At 39.2% G+C, this 22534-nt stretch overlaps 1 protein-coding gene across 1 annotated transcript in view; it reads right to left on the bottom strand.

The window, feature by feature from the left end:
- Positions 1-22534, bottom strand: part of SCML2 (Scm polycomb group protein like 2) — a 67760-nt gene continuing 45226 nt past the window's right edge. Inside the window, exons 8-15 of the mRNA XM_065741373.1 lie at positions 19135-19385; positions 14717-14852; positions 12985-13188; positions 8509-8691; positions 7398-7511; positions 2629-2910; positions 1747-1910; positions 1-222 (exon numbers count right to left, since the gene is read on the bottom strand). Of these exons, the coding sequence (XP_065597445.1) occupies positions 97-222; positions 1747-1910; positions 2629-2910; positions 7398-7511; positions 8509-8691; positions 12985-13188; positions 14717-14852; positions 19135-19385 (1460 nt within the window). The 3' untranslated portion in view covers positions 1-96. The remainder of the gene's footprint in view (positions 223-1746; positions 1911-2628; positions 2911-7397; positions 7512-8508; positions 8692-12984; positions 13189-14716; positions 14853-19134; positions 19386-22534) is intronic.

Genomic DNA, 22534 nt, shown 5'->3' on the forward strand with positions numbered 1-22534 from the left:
TTATTCCAGCAAAAGACTTTTAAATAAAGGTGATGGCAGTTAACCTGAGAGCTCAGAGTGGTGCACACACACTCACTGCGGTGTCCGCCCCGTTGGCTAGTACTTTCCTTGCTTAAGTCTTTCAATGTGGTAGCACAACTTCAGGGCAGGCCCCAGCTTCAGTCCCATGTATTTCATGATCATGTCACTCCTCAGCAACAGTAGTGCCTTTCCATCAATTTCCTGCAGAAGGAAGAGAGCAAACACAACACAACTATTTTAACAATCTGCACGCTAACACTGAAAAGTACATTATATTTGTTGAGAATGTAGTAAAAATGCATTTACCATATATGAGGCTGTAACTTAGTGCAACGTGATATTTACCCACGGCCCCTGAAAGCGAATTTACTGTAGTGTTTTTACATTATGGTTAAAGTCTGTGAGATACTAAATGGAATTACAGTAAGTAAAAGAAACTGAACAAACAGTCCCCCAAAAATAGGTACCAGCTGAGAAAAAAAAAAAGTGAATGGGTCAAGGAGAGAAAAAAGCTGCAAAAAAAGGAAGGTCTGTGCAGTTAGAGATTAAATGATCCAAGCACGGAGGCCTTGCATTGAACCTTGAACACAGCTGTGGGAGGATTCTGGCATGCGCATGCAAACAGTCACTCAGAGGAAGGGGTTACAGACCATCTGAAGCTGTGAAATAAGACAGATCTACAGCCAGGTTAAAGCAGACAGATTGTTAGGATAAAGACTGAGGACAACTTAGTCAGATTTCAACTGCCCGGTTGAAAAGCTGCTGAAATGTGACAGTCTGAGGCTCTTAGTAGCATTACATACCACAGACAGGCAATTAGTTCCCTAAAACACCATAAAGAGAATTACTCTTAGTTTTTTTAAACATAAACCTGACATAACAAGTGACATTTAGCCTTGTTACATGACTAAAAATAACACATACGACAGGAAGTTTTGTTAAAAGTTACTTTGAATTTTGCTTCCAATCCAGCTTACCGTGAAATAGTTTAACTGTTAGTAAGTGCTGGTGCAGAAGGGGGGCGAAATACCACTAAAGAGAAAGCCAGCCTCTTTTTGGAGAGCCAGATATAAAATGAAAGAACGCAGCTCTTTGCTCAACAACTTGCCATACAAAAGCACAGTGAAAAGGGAGATCAAAAACAACATAAAGAAATGAACATTTACAGCTCACCTCCCTAAATACAATATCTAGTTAGATCCTACAGAACTCCATAATCTTTGTCAAAACAGACAAATATTTCAGCTCAACCTCTGAATTTTAGTATTAATGACCAAGTGCAAAGGTAATGAGGCACAACAGTTTCTCGGCTTTGGGACAGCCAATCCACAAAACAGACTAGCTTAGAGAAGTGTCGCCTATAAAAGATAAGCACTCCATATTGCAGGTGAGAATGTCAGCATCTCAAGAGGTACCAGAGTGACAGGGTGCACTGGGAGCTGGCCATTATAATGCGAGAGTTCCACTGTTACACTACCTCATATCAGCTGGAACGCAATGGAAAGCAATTAAGTTTAAGTCTAACGAGGCTGGAACACAGCAAAAACACACTGCAGGAGGACTTTCAGGTGGAAAAATAATTTTTCAGCCTCCCTATATTACACAAGCGAGCAGAGTCTGTTCTACCTTCAATTGCAAATACAGCGACCGACATGAAAGAGGTGTATTCTAGAAGATTAATGAGCTACATGAAATCTAGTAGAGAAGAATGGATATGCATCATACATGTCTCCTGAAGAGTTCAGCATGTGGAGCTAGTGCCTGCGGATCAGCTTCTTTCACAAAACGCATTACTTCCTCTATTGACCAGGTGGACGGATCCTTATTCAACATTCTTGAAGGTTCCCTTTTAAGTGAATTCAGATCTGGTTCAATTGTGGAACTTGCAGCTTTCGGTGTAAGAATATTGGGAAAAGAAGTATCATTAGTCTGTACACTGATTCTGTACACTAGGCCTGTAAACTAACACATTTCATTTTGCATACGACATTCTTAGCATCAGGCTTATTCATTCTTTGTCATATGTTAAAATAAAGGATGTTTTATTTTTCGTCAAGTATCAAACCTTAATAACAAACTGTTCCATTTGTGTGAAATACCTTATACAACTGCAGAGAATTAGAGCAACATAAAAAATAGCACTATGACATACCTAGAGGGATTAGTTTGACTTGTGTTTGGTTCCTGGATCCCAAGATGCCAGTATCTAGGAAAGCGGCAAATGCAAGTTCAACTGTGCAGAGTGACAGGAAGAAACCCTATCTCTGTGTATCAGCAACACAGAAATAACTGATAAAATTCTCAGGAAGCAAGCTGTGTTCAGCAAGCACTGCCCAATCCAGCCTATTGCAGAGTCCGTGACAGCAATGAGAGGAAAGTGTAGCAGGCAAGACTCCTCTGGCTTGCACCACGGTGTTAGTTCTAGCAGGCTTCAGTTCTGCATTCAAAGTTACATTAGCAAGCCTGACGTGCTTGGCAACAGCACAACATCTCACTCCATATGTAACATATTTTCTGTGGCAAAGAACTTCTTTGTTCATAACTCACGGACTTTGCATGTTCATAAAAGCTGTTACATACTTCGGAAAGTTTAGGCATGTAGCATACCTTCAATCCTCCTCTGTATTCGATTCCTACTGACTTCATAGTAACTGCTGTTCCCAGCAGAGCTCAATGACAGCCGGCGCAGGACTGGGGCTGAATGTGAGGTAGCAGTCACTGGCTGAAAGGAATTCCTGTAATATGCTGTGCTCCCTGAAGTACGATATTCGGTGGAATTTCGACGGGCCGGGCTTGAAGGATTTACTGAATTAAGTGCAGAATCTATAGAGTCCGCAGAAAAGCGATGCTCTTTGGAAGTGCTGTTTTCTTCTATAGGTAACGTTTCTGCTACAGAAAACAAAAGCATCGATCTGTTCAAAATGATGGACTTTGTAACTTTGTTATTTAATTCCTTGCTATGTTCTCTCGAAGATAATAACAAGCTCCAAGACTGTTATCAGATCTCCTGTGAGACAAGACTTACTGCAGAACAGTCGTTTTCAAGTAATCACTGGTCCTTTACTACATTAAAAAAATTCCAGTAAAATGTCTAGTAGTCAAGTTTGAAACAGTCTTTCATAAATCATCTCAGCTGTACTTGTTAAATAGTATGAGCAGGGCATGGACATAAGGTTTGTTTGTTTTTTTAAATTGTCTGATGTTAGTATTAACACATACACAATCTCAGTCAAGCATTTTCATTGTCTTTCTTAACGGTTACTTTTTGAGAATCTGCTTAAGAGTGCATTATAATTATCTTGCAAGAATTTTTTAACATAAAAACTCTCATGTTAACTAGCAATTGTGTAAGTTGTTTTTCACAGTAGAGGGAGTCTCTATCTTCACAAGCAGGCAGACAATTATGATCTGTAGATCTCCATATGTTCAGAGACAATAGCCATCACTAAAAACTGAAGAGATTACATGCAGAGCTGCAGAAGGCTGTAAATCCTAGATTCACACACACACTAACACAATACACTCTGACCACAACGCTGTATTCTACGAGTAAGTTAAACATCAACGGGAACACCGCTCCACTCTCATCACTCTATGTTCTCAACTCCGCTTGCACTAGGCCAACATCTAGCCTGAGGAAAAAGTTGGAAGCCTGACGCAAAAATCTGCATGAAACAAATGCTGCTTTGGCAAGGGAGTTAAGACCTGAAAAATATAGCTAACAGGTTCACAGAAGTGTAAACTCCACATTACCATCTTGAAAATTACCCAAGTTATAAAACATATGCCAGTGAAGCAGCATATTCTTTGGGGTAACTGGTACAATCTGTGAAACAAGTTCCTAGAATATGCTTTTTATTACCCTTCTTCTATGACAAGTTCCAATAATTTCTTGGGAAAATACCAGAATTAAATAAAGGAAGAGTATTTTCCTCTAACCAACAAACAAGAAAAAAGAAAAAGCCCACAGAGAGCTTTTTAAGCACGTTTAACTTGTTCCATTAGAATCTGTTTAAAACTGGAGTTCAGTGAAGAACTTTGAGTGTATTTCACAGTTATGATCTTCAGACAACATTATCCCAAAATGGAACACTCAGAGAACTGGTTCCCTATTTAGTGAACTCAGTAAAGCAAGACATGCAGTCTTAACAACAACTTCTAATAAACACAACACTTGTGGCCAAAAGAGCTTTTAAGTATGCAAGCCCTTCTCTTTCAAGTACACAATCCCCAAGACAACTACTACAAACTTTCTAGTTTGAGCTGTATCAAAAAAGCAAAGCAGTGGCTACTGAGATTTTTGGAGAAAACAAACTCTTATATGTCGGCTTGAAGAAGATGCAGCAACTTGTCAAAATGAAAGCAAAAGCCATCTTCCTATAGTATTTCAGAGATATCAACAGAAGCAACAAACGATAAGCACCATTAATATTAAAGGAAACAAATGAGAAAATTAGATCAGCAGAGAATGAGAGCACCAAATGAAGTCTCAGTGCAAGACTGAATCAGGGCAGAAGGAAGTGATACTTCAAATGGTTACAGCAAAGCACTATGAAGGAGCACAAGATTAAGCTGAACTTGTAGATACCTTTTCAAAGGTATGATGAAATACTGGAAACAATATTCCACAACAGAAAGTTTCAAATGGAGTATTTCAGCAACTATCAGCCAACTCCGTGCAATGTCTGAAGAAGGAATCGTTTCATAGAAACCAGAGATCCCAAATACATCCTTTAAATAATAATTTTATATAACTTTCTATAAGATCTCTAAAGACATAAAATTGACCATATTACAAAATAATTTAATTGCATTTACTCCAATTCTATCACAGGCTTCTTTCTGACGCTACAGATCCAAAGTTAAGCAACAGTAAATAGGGATGGCAAAGAGAAACTTTGCTTTCTTTCCCGAGATACTAGCACTTGAGCTTATCTTAAAGTAACTGCTCAGGTCACATTCACGAGGTAGGAGTGCTGGCATACTTCACGGAGGTGATTACCTTTTATATTAGGTGTTACTGTCCAGCAGCTACACTGTCTCACAATCCATCCCCTTTCCATCCATCTAGCTTCTCTATAAACCAACCCCAAGCACAGTCTTGTTGAAGGCACGGTCAACAGCTATGACAGCTGATTCAGAACTGGTGTCTGACAAATACAGCTTTGCAATCAGTGGAGCTTTGATATGACAGCTTTCCTACTTCAGGATTTGGAGCAGATGTGAGTAGTAGTGAGATGGAACCAGAACAAGTTTTTTCCTGTTACACAGGAGGTTCCCCTGCAGAATACCTGAACTCTGGTTAAATGTATGAAAGGCCAGTCAAAGGCCTTATGTTTCAAATCTGAGGGTGACAACAGACAGTTAAAGACTGAAGGCCTTAGAAGGAATTGGACGTTTTGTTTTCTTGACGCTCCTCTGGGAATAAGCTAGTTGTTTTGCTTCATACATAACTACATGATGTAACTGGCTGCAGTAGTAAAGAACACTCTGTTTTCATGGGGAGGGAGACAGAGTTGTTTCTCTTTCCCTTCTCTTATCTTTCAAAACTTTAAGAAGAAACTGTTATGGAACAGAAAAGACAGCAAAATCTGCAAAACATATCTACAAGTAGATCAGAAGGAAAATGAGTTTGAAAGACCCTTTCCCACAATTATTCCATTTTGCGTTCAAATGGTATTTCAAAACAACTCTTTCAAGGCAACTGTGTCTCAATGGAGCCAGAACTTTTCAGGGGCAGATCTTTCTTGCTAACCAGCCCATGACTGACCGCTATGAAATTACCTCCAGATTCTCAGCAGAGGACGTTGCTCTAATGGGAAACACACAACACTAGAGAATACTTGGCCTCTTAAAACACACACACAGTACAATCTCAGACCTCTGAAGCCACTGTAAAACATTTCTTCTCCCACCCCCCCCACCTTTTTTTTTCTAATCCAGGTAACTGCACTTTACAATGAACTACTGATATTAAAATGAATTTGTAGGAATGCCTCAACTTCATCTATAAAAAGGTTCCAGTACCACAATGCTCAACAGGGAATAACATGCACGCTGACTTACTTACAGGGAGATTTCTTATAAGAAAATGCAGGTCTAAGACATTTGTTTATCTCTAATTTAAACAACTTCATTTCTATAGAATTGAGTGCTTTACAGTTATTCACGCGGTTGCTTACTAGAAATATCTGATTTAATTGCACAGATATTGCAGACCTAAACCACGGTCTACTTTAGACAGATAAAGCTCTGCATTGATAATTTTTATATTTCTGTTGCTGTTACTTCATAGAAGTGAACACACTGTGTTTATATAAAATAACACTGATATCTTCTTCTGCTTTAAGTGTGGCCCTAGGACTCTACATAGAAGAAAAGGTCATTCTTCTACCCACAGTGAGACTAACAGACAAAAATGACCCCAGTAACTCCAAAAACAGAAAACAAAAAAGAAAAGAAATAAGAAAAAAAAAAGAGAGAAACAAATGACTAACCTCAAAAGCCTTTGGAAATATTATGCAAATACACTGAAGCAATAGAAAGTATCTATCGGATGAGATGAGTCACATCAGCAAGTTACCATGGCTTGACAAGCAGCAAAGGCAGAGTAAAACCACGCTTCCTTAAGTCTCCCTCTGAGGTTTAAGCTGACATGCTTCACTTCACGTGTGAGGCAGACTACAAATCGGCACAAGCTACTGCAGCTCAGCCACGGCACAGGCAAAAGCTCTCCTTGTCCTGGAGTCAGCTGCACAGAGAGGCTGCTCTGCTCCCACCCCTGTCATGGCTGCATTTGATCCAACCCATCCCTGCACTCATCTGAGTCCACGATGAGTCAAGTGCTGAGAAGTAAACTGCAAATGACTCCTAGCTTCATCAGAATGTTTTCCATGTTTCGGGTCACCAAGTCAGCTTGCCACCCCATCATCAGAGAGGTGTGGGATGCACTACAGGGAGGCAAGGAGAGAAGGAGCAGCACATCTTTTAGGGGCAGCTATCCATACGCTCAGTTTAACTGCACCATCAGAACACACTGGCCCAAGCCAAGAGTTATTCAAATTTATCTCCTAATCTATTTCAAGGGAATTGCTTTTCTACTAAATAGCTATATATGAAGCAAGAAGCTTCAAATGTCATCTATCTGCCTGGACGATTTCACAAAGAAGACTGACATGTTTAGGAGAAAGACTTGTTGAACTTGCAGTACATCGTTCCTAAGCACAAAATCCATGCCACTGATGAATAAATACTTCAACTCTCACCTGTCAAGGACTAAAGACAAACCAGAGACATACACTGCACTCAGTCCTTTTGACTAGAAATACTGAAATCATATGCAGTCCTCTGATGTAATACCAACACAAGGTAATCACCTTCAGATGGATGAGCATCACTCCTTGGAAGCTTAGGGGAAAGGGGAGCAGTATATGGTGGAGAGTCCTGAGAATATCGTTTAGCACTTCCGTTTTCAGGTATTTCTTCTTTTGCTGTGAAGAGGAAAGTCACCACTTATTTATCCTGGTTAAAAATGCTCATAGGGAAAGTCAAAGTACAAAAGCAAAAGCACACATCAGTCATTCACCAGGTAACAAACTCGTTTCTAATGTCACACGGACTCTGTCATTTCAATGTAAACTTAAAAAGCTGATCGAACAGCTCAGTTTATATTGTCATCATCCAAATTTCCACATTTGGGCTACTTTCCTGAAAGGTATTATAGCAAATGACTCCTATCTGATGGAAGGAAACAAATACTATTTCTCTACTGGAAAAACAAACAAACAAACAAAACAACCACAATACCTTCTTTTCTAAACCAGGACCTATAAGACTGAAATCACATTAATGTCAAAGTTTTCTCAACTATGGCTCCTGATAACCTTTGGACTGGAACACTTGATGGGAGACCTTGAGCATGCCATTTCCCTCTCAGTCTATATAGCCCCAGAGTAGCAAAACTTACATAAAATATTTCAAACAGCCAGCTGCAAAACCCACCTTCTCTACCAGACTGTATGCTGCAAAATTTAAAATTCTGTAGCTGTCACTGAGCAAGGTGGACAAAGATAGAGGAAAAGACTACTTAACGTAGGATAGGCTGAACTGAATCATCTTCCAGAGCAAATGCCTTCTCGTAAGGTACTAAGCATCTTTCTTTATGCTTATTTTATGATTTGAACATAAATCGAACAGGCAAAATGTGATGCTTTGAGTCTGCTCTTTTAGTAACCCAGTAGTACAATATATGTGTTTCCTAGTTGACCACAAGAAAGAGTTAGCCGAACAAAATGATTTCTGCACATGTGGTATGAGCTATCCCAACCTGCCAAAGCACTTGGGCTCTGGAACAAATTGACTATGAACTGAATAGTATTCATTTCAGTCAATTCAAGTTACAGCAAGGCAGATTCAGATGTTAAATTTCATAAAGTAACAGCACTTCTCAAAAATATCAGTACTTGCAAACAAGTTGTTTAACAGTACCTGGCTTGTTCCTATCGTACTCCGTGGGACTATGTGCACATCCCATGTAAGGACTGAAAGGCTGGCTACTGAAAAGATTATCACACTGAAGACTGTGGCAGAGTTTCTCCAAGAAACGTAGGACAAACGATGCACTGTTTACAGAAGGAAGATTGATGGCATGCTTCTCCCCATCAAAGGAAGCTGTGAATAAGAAGATGATGGCAAACAGCCCCTGAGCATCATGAAGTATAGCAAAACACCATCAAGTAAAGGAGAAGACATTCAGCTTTGATTTAAACCATGCAAGACATGAGAGGAGTAAACAATCTTTTTGGTATTTAACACATTTATATCCAAAGAACTGGTTGTACCTTCCGTTGGATCCATGCCACTTTAGATTTGCTGCTCTATGAGAACTGATTTTAAGAGCATAACGCTGGATTTTAACCAGTATAACAAATCTATTCTCTCATCATCAACATCTTATGGCAATTTCTGTTGTTTACTTAGAAAACCGTACCTCGATAGCACATATTTGCAGGAGATAATCAAGAAAAGAGCCTTCATTACAGCACTTGCTAGAAGGAAAAAAACTTTTTTTTTTTTTAGTGTCTAACTGAACCGAGCTTATTTGTGGTAGCATGCTGACATCCATTACCACTGAAATTCTGACTACAGAAACTCATTTTTGTCATTTGATATTTTACCATTAGAGAAATCCATCCTGCTTTTGACAGTGCAGTAGTGAAGCTCCAACTTAATTCTAAAGGAGTTAGGTGGCAGAGATACCACAACAACAGAATTAAATGATTGATTACAAAGAGACTGGACATGGGCCAACACCATTTGCTTGTTGTCCTCCTTCCTTACTCTCTAAATATTTAGAATGATGTAGTTAATGACAATTTTCTTTTTTGTATGATTCTAGAAAATAATATTGCAAATGCTACTAGTACATAGGTAAATAATTACAATTAAGTTAGCTGAATCCTTTGGTTATTTCTGATTAGAAAGTCACTATAAAAAAACAGGAACAAACTTGTAAATTATGCTTAGGGTTGGAAAAGAATCAGTGTGAACACCAGGTTTATGCATCAATTTGTCTTCTCAGGCAGCTTTCTGTTTTTGAGCTTCCGAATGGTAAGTAGAGCTTTGAATGATCACATTTGGTTAGTAGCAGATGCGTTTAAAAAAAAAAAACAAAACCAAAAAAACACTAAAATGACAAGAAAGCCTTTATTCACAGGTCTGAAATAAGAAGCATTTCCATATTGTGTTACAGAAGAGACAGATATTACAGACAAAAACAAAGAAAACGCCCCAGTTCTAGCATATTTTATGCTTCCTTAGGAAATCAGAAGTGTGACTGATGGATACTGTTAAGTGAGCCTACGGTTAGGGTTAATGGAAGTACACGAGCTAGCATCAACAATAACATGCTACCTCTCGTTTGCTTTCATTGTGGAGTGACCCAAGGCAGGTGCCCAGAGATTACGAGTCAGTACCACAGGGACAAATCCTAGACTCATGGGTTTCCATGGTCCATTCATTTTTTCCGGACTCCAATGTTTAAATGAAAACCTAATGATTCACATGTGGCTCAGACACAGGGCTCTCTACCTCCTGTTTTGGGAAGGGGTTTCTGGAGGCGTATTTCTGCTTGGAACTCAAGCAGTTCTAGAGAGCAAATGGGCTGCGAGATCCAGCACAGCCTGATCTCCTGATATTTACTGCAAGGTAGCACTGTCAGCTGCAGCAAACATTTAAATAACTTCATAGTAGCCTCACAGGTAGTCTTATATGGCCTTGGGGAAATTACTTGTTCTCCACATCTTAATTTCTCATTTTGAAAAGAAGCACTGAAAAGAATAACATTATCTTAGAGCTGTCAGGAGGATAAAGCAAGAAACATCTGAGGCCATCTGACTGCCCCAAGACATACTATGGGAAAAAAAATCCACAAAAAAAGGATTCAGTGCAAACACAGCTCCCTTGTACTCCAAACACCTGAGCGCAACCATAGGAACTCCAAGCAAGGAAGTGGGATCCAAATCCACAGTCTCAACTCTCTGCTCTGCTTGAGGACAACATTAGCTTCTTACATCCAAGATAAATGCTAGGGCTGAAAATAAAAAGGAGTTCTTCTGAGGTGCAATAACCTCAACCTCTAACGACAAATAAACAGGGAACGGAGGTTGTTTGTGCAATCCCAGCCCTTGGGATGAAGAGTCGTACTCATTTCTTTACTTTTCATTGTGTAGGTGTGTTTCAAGCAGCAAGCTTGAGCCAAGAGAAAGGCTGAGAGCTAAACTATCAGACAAATGTGTCTGTCTGATAGTGAAGAAAATCACCCAAGAGACTGATTTAATTCTTTGCTTGAGAAGGTTTATCTGAACCTCAGTCTTTTACATCCCACTAAATACCACAGTCTCAGACCTACAAGCAAAAAAAAGGGGCTGACACCGCCACCATGAGTGGGCTTGCTAATCAAGCCTTTAATTTCCCTTCGGTTACATTTGCCTGAATTGAAAACTTATGCATCAAGCAAAATTAAAATGGTTTGTGCTTTTGTTTTGAGTAAGAAAAAATCCTAAATTCAACTCCATTCAAAACAATTATTTTCTCTGGCAGCTGAACCAAAAGAACCCACTAATTATTCACACATATTGTAGCAAGATTATTTTATCCATATCCCAGCATGCAGTTTTCTACTATAGCAAATACAATACTTGCCATGAAAGTTCTTCACAAAAGATGTAGATTTTTTTGCTTAATCTCTGATGCAGACAATTGCTTTTCTTGCCAGTCTTAAAGAAAAGCCAACTATACAAAAAAAACTTTCAAACAAAAACTCTGCAAGAAAATACTCTCACAGTTTCATTCTGTAATTTCTCATTTCATTCCACTGCATATTTCCTGTATATACCCTACCTTCCTATTCAACTGCACAGTTGGTTTTAATGCGTTACATTAACCTAAGCCACATTTTGTTCTTCTCAAAATACACCCCATAAAAATTTTTGATAAAGTGACTCAGGATTTGATTGATTGCTCAGTTAGCACCTCAGCAACCTATGCAACAAGCTGATGAGAAGACAAGAGCTAAAAAACACAGGAAGCCCACAAGGGCCTTGCAGCTCTGTAACACCTGAGAGAGCTCCAGCACTTTGCTTCAGGAGCAACCCACAAAGCCAGGCTCCGTGAGCTTAGGGCTACTGAGCTGGCTTCTTTGAATCCAGCAGTAATTACAACAGTAATTCCTGCTCCTACATGATTTTTGAATGAAAACATATTTTTACATCTGCTCTGTAAAATACTTCCTTTCAGCTATTCCATAATAGCCCAGATTCACCACTGGCCTACAATTTAGTCCTTCTTCAAGAATCATCACAATCAGAACACTGGCAAAGCACATCTCAGTATATTCTGTTTGAAGAAAAATGACTTGTTGGAACATAGCACAGCAAGGTATTAACAGTATAATAGAATTTCATATATTTTGCAAAAATAAAGTAATACAAGTTTCAAACCCATGCTTATACAGTGCTAATAAACTTTTTATTACTAAGTAAAATAGAAGCGTCTACCTTGTGAACAAAATCATGCGGACACTTAAGCAAGGACTGGTGAAATCCTGTTATATGCAGGTCAGGGTGCTAGGTTTTAGATACTGTTAGATAGCAACACCTTTTACAAGGATTTAATTAAACCTGTATTCCACTAATCATCTTTCACACCTGGTGTTAATGTAAGGAGATTAAAGTAACACCAAGTCTTTTTACTGCCAGTGATAGAATTATGAATTGATGTGCTAACTGCCATATAGAGTACTTCCTAGCCTAGAAGGGGAAAAAAAAGTCAAGCAGCAGCTATTCAGATGGAGATATAAGGATAATTTATCTGTAGGCATGGCATTAATATGTAGCAGAAATAAACCTATTCCCTAATAGAGTACATAGGAGAATGAACGCTGACCTAAGAGACCGGTGAATGGGGCGAAGGAAGAAGCAGCAAATTTAACATGTGGAATCACTTGCCTGGAAGCTAAACAGATTAGTTGGAAACTTTTCACTCACTTGGTTAAGGCATTAAGAACACAAACATTATGTATGGATAAGATTATGCGAATGACTTGAATTAATAAAGCTGATATTCCACTCATACTGAGCTCACTTGACAAACGTATAGCTACAGCTGTTGAGGTGCACAAGCTCTACTTTAGTAATAAGAACCTAACCACACAGTGTATATGTAATTCAACTTTGCTACTGCCATATCCTGATTTAAGAATTGTTCAGAAAATCCTGGACTCACACTGATATAAAGGATACTCCACCAGGAGTCTCTTAGTAAAGGAGTTCACAAGCATACATTCTTGACTAGGCTTAAGGAGTTACAAAAGTGATAGAATCTCACTGCAGTTACTTCAGTTCTTTTGCTCTATCCTAGGTTCACAAATGAAGAAACAAAAAAATTAGAAACATCTTCACATACCAGTTATCATTTCCCCTCCATGATGGCCAGATTTCAGAAATCCAAACACTGTTTTGGATTGATAGGCACAATCCACACAAGCCTGTACAGCCTGCTGAAGTACCACGTTGACAGGACCTGGTCCAAAGTGATCTGGAAGCTGCTGAACCTTCTTCTTATCCAGGTGAGGCCCAGAATTTCCATGCTTGTTGACATAAACACACACTGAAAAGGAACAAGCCATATTTACTGCAGAGTACTTCTGCTTTCTTCACAGCTGGAACACACAGAATAGAGATGTTTCACGTGCTAGAATTGCACAATCCCAAATTAACTCCCCCCTGGTCTCTAAAGCCTTTCTGTACCCTGCTAATGTACAAAGCCATCTTAACTTGCACTCCTCTTTCAACTCGTCTCTACTCACACACTAGACCCAGTAAAGCAAGAACTACCAGTACACGCTCTGAACTACCAAAAATCAATTCTAAAAAGCTGTCCTTATTATGTTAATGCCCTATTATTTTTCTCATTTTTTAGAAGACGCAGCAAACCAAACTATGGCATATGCCTGCCATGGATGCCCATTCTGAAGCACCCACACAGCATTAACAGTGCATATGCATAACAGTCAGTATCTGTTATCTTCAGCAACAATGTACGTATGATTTCCACACTACAACCTGGCTTTTTCTGCTAAACAAAAGAACAGTACTTACCTGGAAACTGTGCAAAGTGGCTTAAAGCTTATCATGAAAGCAATCAAATAGGACAATTGAAAACACCTCTTACAGAGACAATGAAAAACTGTCTTTCAAAAGGAACAGTAAGGCAGAAAAATATGGGGAAAAGCTGTATCTGAAGGGTTTCTCCTTTCTTCTTTTTGGCCTTGACTTGTTACATGATCAGAAATGCACCCAAATCATTATTATAGTTTAAATCTGCAGTGATTAAGCAGACAATCTAAGTGATATGTAATACAAAAGACTGCTGCATTTTCTCAGCTGTAGTACCATTTTGGCTTTCTTATAAACATAGATTTTAAAAGTGAAGCGTTTCTATGAAGTGCTTCAATGATCTTGTATCTTCATGACTATCTCTTAGTCTCTGATGTCTGCAAATTGGAGGAAGCCTTTTTGAATGAATAAACAAAGATACAAATCGCTAAAAAGAGCTTTCATGACATCTTCTGTCTGACCTCAATAACAGCTGACTTCTGAAAGGTTTATTTTCCTAGGAAACACATAGGTATTTTCCCCTCATCCATCACTGAAGTTGGGATGGAGAAGAGCCTGACAACTTCTATTGTAAAAACAGTTTTTAAACGTCAAAAGTATCCCAAACAGAATTAACATAATTTATGGGCTTTTTTAGAAAGATCTGAGATTTCAATTGACAACCTACAAATTGTCTCATTGCAGAGTTACAAGCCCCTCAACAAGCTAGCTCATTCAGTACCTTATTTTTGTTTTGCAACTTTTAAAAACACATTTCATTACATTTCCTCTTAAGTTTGCTTGTTTTAAAAGAAGGGAGATATTTCCCCTGATTGCCGCAGTACTTTTTGTTATAATTCAGGCATCAAAATACCAGTTCTGCAAAGTAACACTGTTCTACAAACATACTTTAAAAAAAAACACAGTAGGTGAATAACAATTTACAGGAGTAAGTTTGCAGCACGTTTCCATTAAAAGACTAATTTTCTCAAAACTGAAGTCATTTCACACAAAAAAAGTCATGAATTTTTTTCCTTTACCTGTGGATATAACTGCAGCAGTTGCACCAGACAAACTAATTCCATCTTTAAGTACCTGCGTAGTGCCACTGTCTCCATCAGGGGAAGAAAGAGGAGAAGGTGGGGTAGGAGTCAGTTGCTCTGGTAAGATTTTTTTCTGTTTTGAGGAGAAAAAAAAAAGTAATGTTTTTCAAGTAGTATGCAAAACCTTTCTACTATCATTGATCATTCTACTGAGTGCAAGTAGTTCCTTATTATGTAAGTACTACATGCTGCAAAGATGAAGTCCAGGAAAGGAAGATCAGAAACTGTCTGCCTGCATTTACAGTTACTTCAGCAAGTAAAAGCAAGTGGAAGACAAACAACTTGAAAAGGAAGCCACTCATGGTTGAAAAGAAGCAAGAGAGCAATGTGCTACATATACAGTCAATTCGTGACCCTTCTAAATTTTAGGAATCATGGAACAGGTGTTTTGGATTACTTTCCTGCTCACACTCTTCCAATCACCTGGGTTTATCACAACTCCAATAAATTATTTAGGCTGTGCATATATTCTCATGTCAATTCTGATGCAAATTTAGCTGTCAACTTTACAGAGCATCTAGATTTTCCCTCAGCTTGTTTCAAAGAGGTTGGAAATTCTTATGTAAACACTTTCAGGAACTGGTGCTCTTCGCAAGGTATCGAATAAATCAAGAGTTATAATTCAGTCACTTGGGTTTCCAAAACTTTCTCCATTCCTAAACCAAATTTCTTTGCAGCCTATCATATAACAGACAGACAGATTTTGCATCACTAAGATGTGGAAATCGATCAGTGTATTACCTCCCAGCTAAGAAAAAGAAAATGCTGTAATTTAGTTTGGTCTGGGGTTTAAAAAAGAGGCATACGGCAGAAAGGCACTTCTGATGTGTTATGAAATACATGCAAATAAAAGAAGCAATTAATTGGCAAAAAACTCTTCACTTCTTCCTTTACCATTTATTCTTGCATCCCCATTTTCTACCCTGACAAAAAATAATAATAATAATTCAGGAATACAAGAAATCAGCCAAGGTCTTGACACTGCTGAAGGTGGCAGAGGCCTGGCTACTCACATGGTAAGAGTTTACATCTAAAACTGGTCTACAGAGAACAGAAAAATCTGCCAAGCTGCCAGGGAAAGCTTCAATATAGAGGTATAAAAGTGTAATGGAAGGAAGAAGAGGATATTTACTAAATAATACATTAACAAATCACGCAGTAAGCAATGAAAATATACACCTTCCAAAGAGCAGTAGCACTTAACTTCTCCTAACTCCTACTGAGAACATAAGTTCTTTTCTTCTAAAGTCTATGGCATGGTAAATAAAATTTCTGTGCTCTTTACTGATCTGCTAAGATACGTTTAAAAGAGAAATTATTTGATAACATGGCACTGGATGGAATCACCACAAACATAAGAGAGAGACTGCCAATGTTTGGCACTGCCATGAATGAGACGAGGTGGCTCGGGTCAAACACTGAAGCAATGATGTATTACTTGTCAGAGACCGCCTATGCATCTTAACACTGGGAAACAGAAAGGTCTCCATCCTTAACACAGAGAATAACAATGCAGTTAGGAAGTTAGAGCTTTTGATCTGAAGCTCAGCATTCCTGAAGCCTCTCTGGAGAAGGGACTCTCCAGGGGACCAGTTGTCTGTTGTCATGCTGCAAAATGCCATCGGTTGAGTTGAGAGGAAAAAGGAGGGAACGGGAGAAATGTAGCGTGAAAACAAAATGTAAACACTAAGCTGTAAGCCAGAAGAATTGTCTACCCTTCACACAAACACATTACTGTGGTGAGGCTAGCCAGCCATTTCTTACCTTCTCCTCCAGAATGAAGAAAGAGAGTATACTTTGGAACTACAGCATGTTCCGCTTGCTCAGCTGAGGTTCTCACTTTGTAATCCCAAAGTGAGGAGCAGCACACAGCAGTCCAACAGCCAGGCTGCGTCAGGAAGCAGGCTGTGCTTCCAGCTGGGCTCACCCCATTTGCCCCCACCCAGCTTCACCAGCTGGCCCTGCCATCTGGGAGGGCACACCAGCACCACGTGTCTGCATAGAGCTTAGCACATGGGCTGGCATCTCACCACCCTTCACTGATTCTGCTCTTGTGGGGTCGCATTTAGGGCTGCAACCAACACTCAGACCAAGGCCCTTTCTCGAGAAATGCATCTTAAGCAGTTGGGCTAGAAGAAATTCTTTGCATTGCTCTGCAAAGTGTACTTTTAAAGGTGATGGAAGAAACGTAAAGAGATTTTTTTAATTATGACAGCAAAAAGAAAAAACATTCAGTGCACACTGGGGGGTAGGAATGGGGAATAAGACTTGACATACTTATCCTTATGGAGAAGCTTAGGAAATATTTAAGTAAGGGAGAAAACTACAACAGCTTAACATTCCTAGCTGCATAATAAAAATTAATACCTGCACAATGATAAACACTGCAGAGTAACAAGCTTAAAAAGGCAAGGAGTCCCAGCCTGACTCTTCACTGTGAGATTTAAGAAGTCAAACAAATCTCTTCTTCATCAAACACCAGACTGATCTCCCTAAACACACAGGTTTTGAATTAGCACAAACTCAGTTCACATCTGGAGGACAACTGCACAGGCTGAAAAAGGTGGAAGGTTTTTTTTCTTATTTGTCTTAAGACAAACAAACAACTGCATTGAAATATCTAAGCACTTATCACTAACACTACATTTGTGTGCTTACTGGAAAGCACACAAGCTGCGTGGCACTCCATATCACGTATACCCTGTACATACAGAACTCTCATTAAGCAGTTTCTCCTTCCTTCACCCCTACAGTATTAGGTACAACACTGCAAAGAAGAGTGCAGATATGTGTAATGTCTTGGCAATCTTACACATACTTACCACATACCATAGCAATAAAAATTTTCCATGGCTTCTCTAAAGGAGCCCAGTTGTAAAGTTTTCAGTGCAAAAGTTACAATAGTAAGATGCCAAGTTAGACAGGCACCTCAAACTCAAGATACTACAAAGTCTAACGTTTAGTTGACTGTCCCACAGAGGAAATCAGACACGCACAGAGGTGCCCCAGATTCCCTTCCTCATCACAAGAACTGCCAGAAGTAACCCCCAAACCCAAGCAAAGCTCAGTACCTCACACAGACCAGGTGCCAAGTGCAGTGCTCAGAGAATACACTTCCCATCACCCAGCATTTAGAGCCCAGAAGCCTCTTCTAAAGGTCAGATGCTTCCAACTACCTTCCATCTATTTCTTTTTCACAAGACACAGAGGAGCACAAAACCTTTATGAAGAAGTGTGCATCCTGTCTTGCCTGAGTATATCCTTAAGATTAAAAAAAAATGTGATCAATGATCTCCATTAAAGCCCCTCAGGATTATGGAAAACAGACAACCCACTAGCTCAGCCTATGTGAGAGCAGCTCTCTCCTCTGTAACCTGCACCTCTGTGTGGCCTCAGAAACAAGAAGGAAATAAAGCTGGAGCCACCTGTCCCAGCAGCCTACTGGTCTGCATGCCCAACAGGGAGGGGCAGACAGCAGAAGAGAGTAGGGTTTCTACTTGCAGTCCCCAGAATTGTTCCTTACCCTGCAGTCATCACTGCAACCAATGTGATTATCTCCAGTTTTGTCCTAGAGCCTTTTAGGTGTGCTCTAATACCACACTTCACTAGTATCTCACACTGATCAGCACTGAAGGGAAAATACTTGTGTCATTACTTCACCCACTCCCTTGCACCACTAGCAATTTCCTACAAGCCCACAGTGACCCAAACAGGAGGAAGGGAAAAAGCAAAACTTCCACTTTTGGAAATCAGGGTGTGTGTGGGTAGCTAACCAACATCCATGTCACAGACTCAGCTCTGAAGGGAGCAAAGTACCATGCCTTTCAGGCTCATGCCTGAGGAAATGCATTGCCTGAAAAGGAGCAACCTGGTTCATGCAGGATCTCCAGGATGAGGGGGTATCCAAAAGATTAATTTGGCAAATCCCACCATATGCTTAAAATGCCCAAATTTTGCACCCAAATCCTCACTGTTCCTAATCTTGTGTTGTTCAATGCGAGAGAAAAAGAAAAAGAAAAACATGCAAATGCTTCAGTAATAAAATAACCCAGACTAAAAAGCCTAAAGGTTATTGGGATGTTACTGGAAATGGCTATTCCAGAATAGTATTTTTCAATACCAACAACACATTGATAAATTAATCTAAATCAGTACTCCTGTACTGGAATAAGAAAATCCCAGAAGTTTATCCTGAGATATTCTAGAATAGCTATTCTAGAATTTTTGTTGTAATCAACTTCTGAACACAGTAAAGCCCTGAAGGCCGAAGAGAAGCCAGAAAGTTAATTAAAAAATAATAATAATCTCACTACAAAATTTTGCAATACAAAGTAAAGTAGTAGATAAGGACTAACCTTTTTTCCAGGTTTTAAACTTTTTTTCCTTGTTTTAAGATTCTCAGTATGAGAGGTGCTTTTGCTCAGGGGAATATTTTTAGGAGACCTGCCCTTCTTGGGAACTGTAGACTGTCCAGGGGGTTTGCCCCGACCTGGTTTCCTGCCCCGCTGCGCTGGTACTGGAGCAGATTTCTGTGGAGACTGCATTGAACGCCGGGTCACTTTGGAAGGGGAAGATTGGATTTTTGCACTGCTCTTTGTAATGGAAACTGAGGAAAAACAAAAACAAAAGGGAAGGGGGGGAAAACCTCAAAATGAACGATGGAAAGCAACTTTTCTAATAAAGGCTTTTAAAAAAAAAGTGTAGTGCACAATTTACATTGTAAAATAAATATATTTGGATATTTTGAACCCCAGTGGTTGGCACAAAACTATGTAATTTCATTAAAGCCAAAGAGAGAATTCTTTGTACCCATTATTTCAAAGGGACCTTCCTAAGGAAAAAAAAAAAGCCCACAAAAAAACCCTTCAAATAAAAATAAAAGCGAATTAATTCACTCACCTTATAAATGCCTCCCATGATTTTCATTACCACAAGATAAAGTACCATTCATCAAGAAGGCCTTCATAATACTTCACAAGGTATAGAGCCCATAAAACACCCACTCTCCTCCCAGAGCAGTTCCCATAGTCACAAGACATGCCAACTACTTCTAGCAAGCTACAAACTGATTCTGAGCAGTGAAGAAGTCATCCAATTAAGAGGAGAAACTGATGACAGGCAAAGTATCATTCATCAGCATTTGTCTGAGACGTTGCTTTTTAAAGTTCAGATAACTGTACTCAGATTTTTCTACTTGGAACAGATTTTTTTTTCTTATTATGTTTTAATTTTGGAAGCCAAAATAAAATATCATTTTTACTTAATCTTACTATTGGAGTGGTTCTCTGTTGATTCTTCCATCCCAGTAAAAAAAGAATCCTGATCCACTACATGCAAGATGTGACTGCATTATAATCTGATGAGAAGCTGCAAACTGTAATCAAATTCCATTGAATAAAACTTCTTAGTCTGCAATCATTTCCACCCATCTCACTTCTCTGAAGCATTAATGATGATTTTACTGTAATGATTCCCCTAGCAACAGACTGATTAAAACTCCAGGAGGATGTCAAATGGAAGAAATCCTCAATAAGAAGACTTCCTGCACCACACTACTTGTGGCCAACACAAAGTAATGACCAAGTCCAGAAAGAACTACATGCTGTTTCTTGGACTAAGTGCTGACAGCAGACAGATACAGAAGCAGCTAAATGATAGGTAAAAAGAGAGGATGATGGGAATTTTTGTGATGCTAAACCACCCTTGTTATGCGAAGCATGGGAAAGGAAGAGCAGAAAATACCGTACCTTTCAAATAATTTAAAGTCTTGACACTAAACTTAGTTGGTTTTCCAGTATCATAATGTCTTTACCACTTGCTTTTTGCAGATTGCTGATACAGGAAAAACTCCATGATCCACATTAACTGTAAACACCACGAGCTTAACGTGACGTGATGCAGAAGTGCTACAAGTTAGGGTTCAAGTGGGCTTTGTGTCAGACACCAGTGCCCGATCCAAAGGACTACTGCAGTCAAAAACAGGAACACAGGGGACTTCTAAATAGTTGGTTTCTTGGGTTTTCATGAATTTATAGTAATTCTTCCCCTACAAAATTAGTATATTGATACTTTCTGGAAAGCAAATAAAACTCAAAGATACACCTGAAACAAGATCTGGAGAATATTCTTACCAATTAATAGTTTTAACATGTAGCTATTTGAGTGACAGTCACCTGAACAGTTCAGTACCTAGCTTTGCAACTGTTATTTTGACTCTACATTTTTATTCAAGTAACTGTTATGTAGTAGAAAGTATCACAGTAAGGATGAATTACATACTACAAGCAGATTTCTTATGAAGCACAAGTTCTTCTCACATCCATTTTTAAAGCTGTACAACTGTTTACAAACACAGTGATTCATCTGATTTGATTACTAATCTAATATTCCTAAATGTATGTTCAGGAGAATTTTTTTCACCATGACTGGTTGCAATCTTTAAATACATTAAATACAGAAGTTACATCCCCATCCCCAGGTACCACCTTCTCAACCTGGAACGTGATTGATTTCCTTTTATTTATCTACACCAAAACTTATTCTCATATGCAATGATAGTTTAAACTGAGCCAAAGAGCATTTTATCCAATCGCTGGCAAAGCATTACTCTCATGTCTCTGAATTGCTGAGTGACAACTTGCATTAGTCAGTATTTCTGGAAAAGCAGAGCAGTATGCTGTACTACACAGTACAACATATTACATGTGTCATGCTTTCATGAATGCGAAATACAGCTGTTTTTATTTACTCATGCTACACAACTAGGTGTTAAACCATCGTGAACTTCTAATTTGTGGTTCACAAACTCTTTGTGCCTCTGCTGAAATCTAGCAAGTGCATTTCTACTCCTTCACAGTAAATACAGCATGTGTTAAATACAGATCTAATTACAACGTCAACAGGTCATACAAGCACAGGTATGAGTTTTGATATTCTGAGCAATCCCTACTCCCCTCCAGAAGGATATTTACAGACAAAGAGTAACAACGCAGTTTAACCACTTCAGGCTGCCCTGTCAAAATACACATAGCAAGTATTCTTAGCACAGCATCTTCCTACCTGCATACGCCAAAGGACCAAACATTAGCAGCATTAACCACTGGGGGGGGGGTCAGGTCCCATTTGATATTTTTTCTTCTGACTAAGGCTGGAGCCGCTTTTTTCAGCGCGCAGGACTACAACAAAGCCCATGCTGCCTGGGCAGCCTCCCTGAGATAGCAGCAAATGAGGAGGCAGCTATTTGCATTTGTTGATTTAAGAGAGGAGGGGGGCAGTGGGAGACTGCTAAAGTAATTCACATATTGTCTGCAGGCTGTATTGACAGTGATCATCAGTCACCTGCTCATGCTTCCTTCACCCCGGCCTTCAGAGGGAGACCAAAGGTTATGCTGGGTCAGAGGATCTGGAGGGAAATGAAAAGACATGCAAAAGCTAGCTGCCAACCCACTGCATCTGCAGACCAAGTTATCCCCACTAGACCACATGTTCCAAAAACTAAGATGTTTTAATAGTCTCATGAGAACTTGTTAAAATATATCAATGAAAAGAATAGAGAGAAAAAGTGCCAAGCTCTGCTTGCAATTACTGCACTATTTAGCTGGAATATTTACAACAGAAAAAAAAGCACATTTGCCTTTTCAGGATACTGCTTTGCATCACAATAGTCTTCTCATTTGCACAAACAAAATAAAGCATTTGTTTCATGCTGCTCTTCTACAAAAATATCGACTGCCCAAGTTTCGGGAGTTTGATGCA

The sequence above is a fragment of the Cyrtonyx montezumae genome, unplaced genomic scaffold (genome assembly GCF_038088225.1).
Source record: "Cyrtonyx montezumae isolate F1298 unplaced genomic scaffold, pur_monq_1.0 scaffold_3, whole genome shotgun sequence".
Classification (NCBI taxonomy): Eukaryota; Metazoa; Chordata; class Aves; order Galliformes; family Odontophoridae; genus Cyrtonyx; species Cyrtonyx montezumae.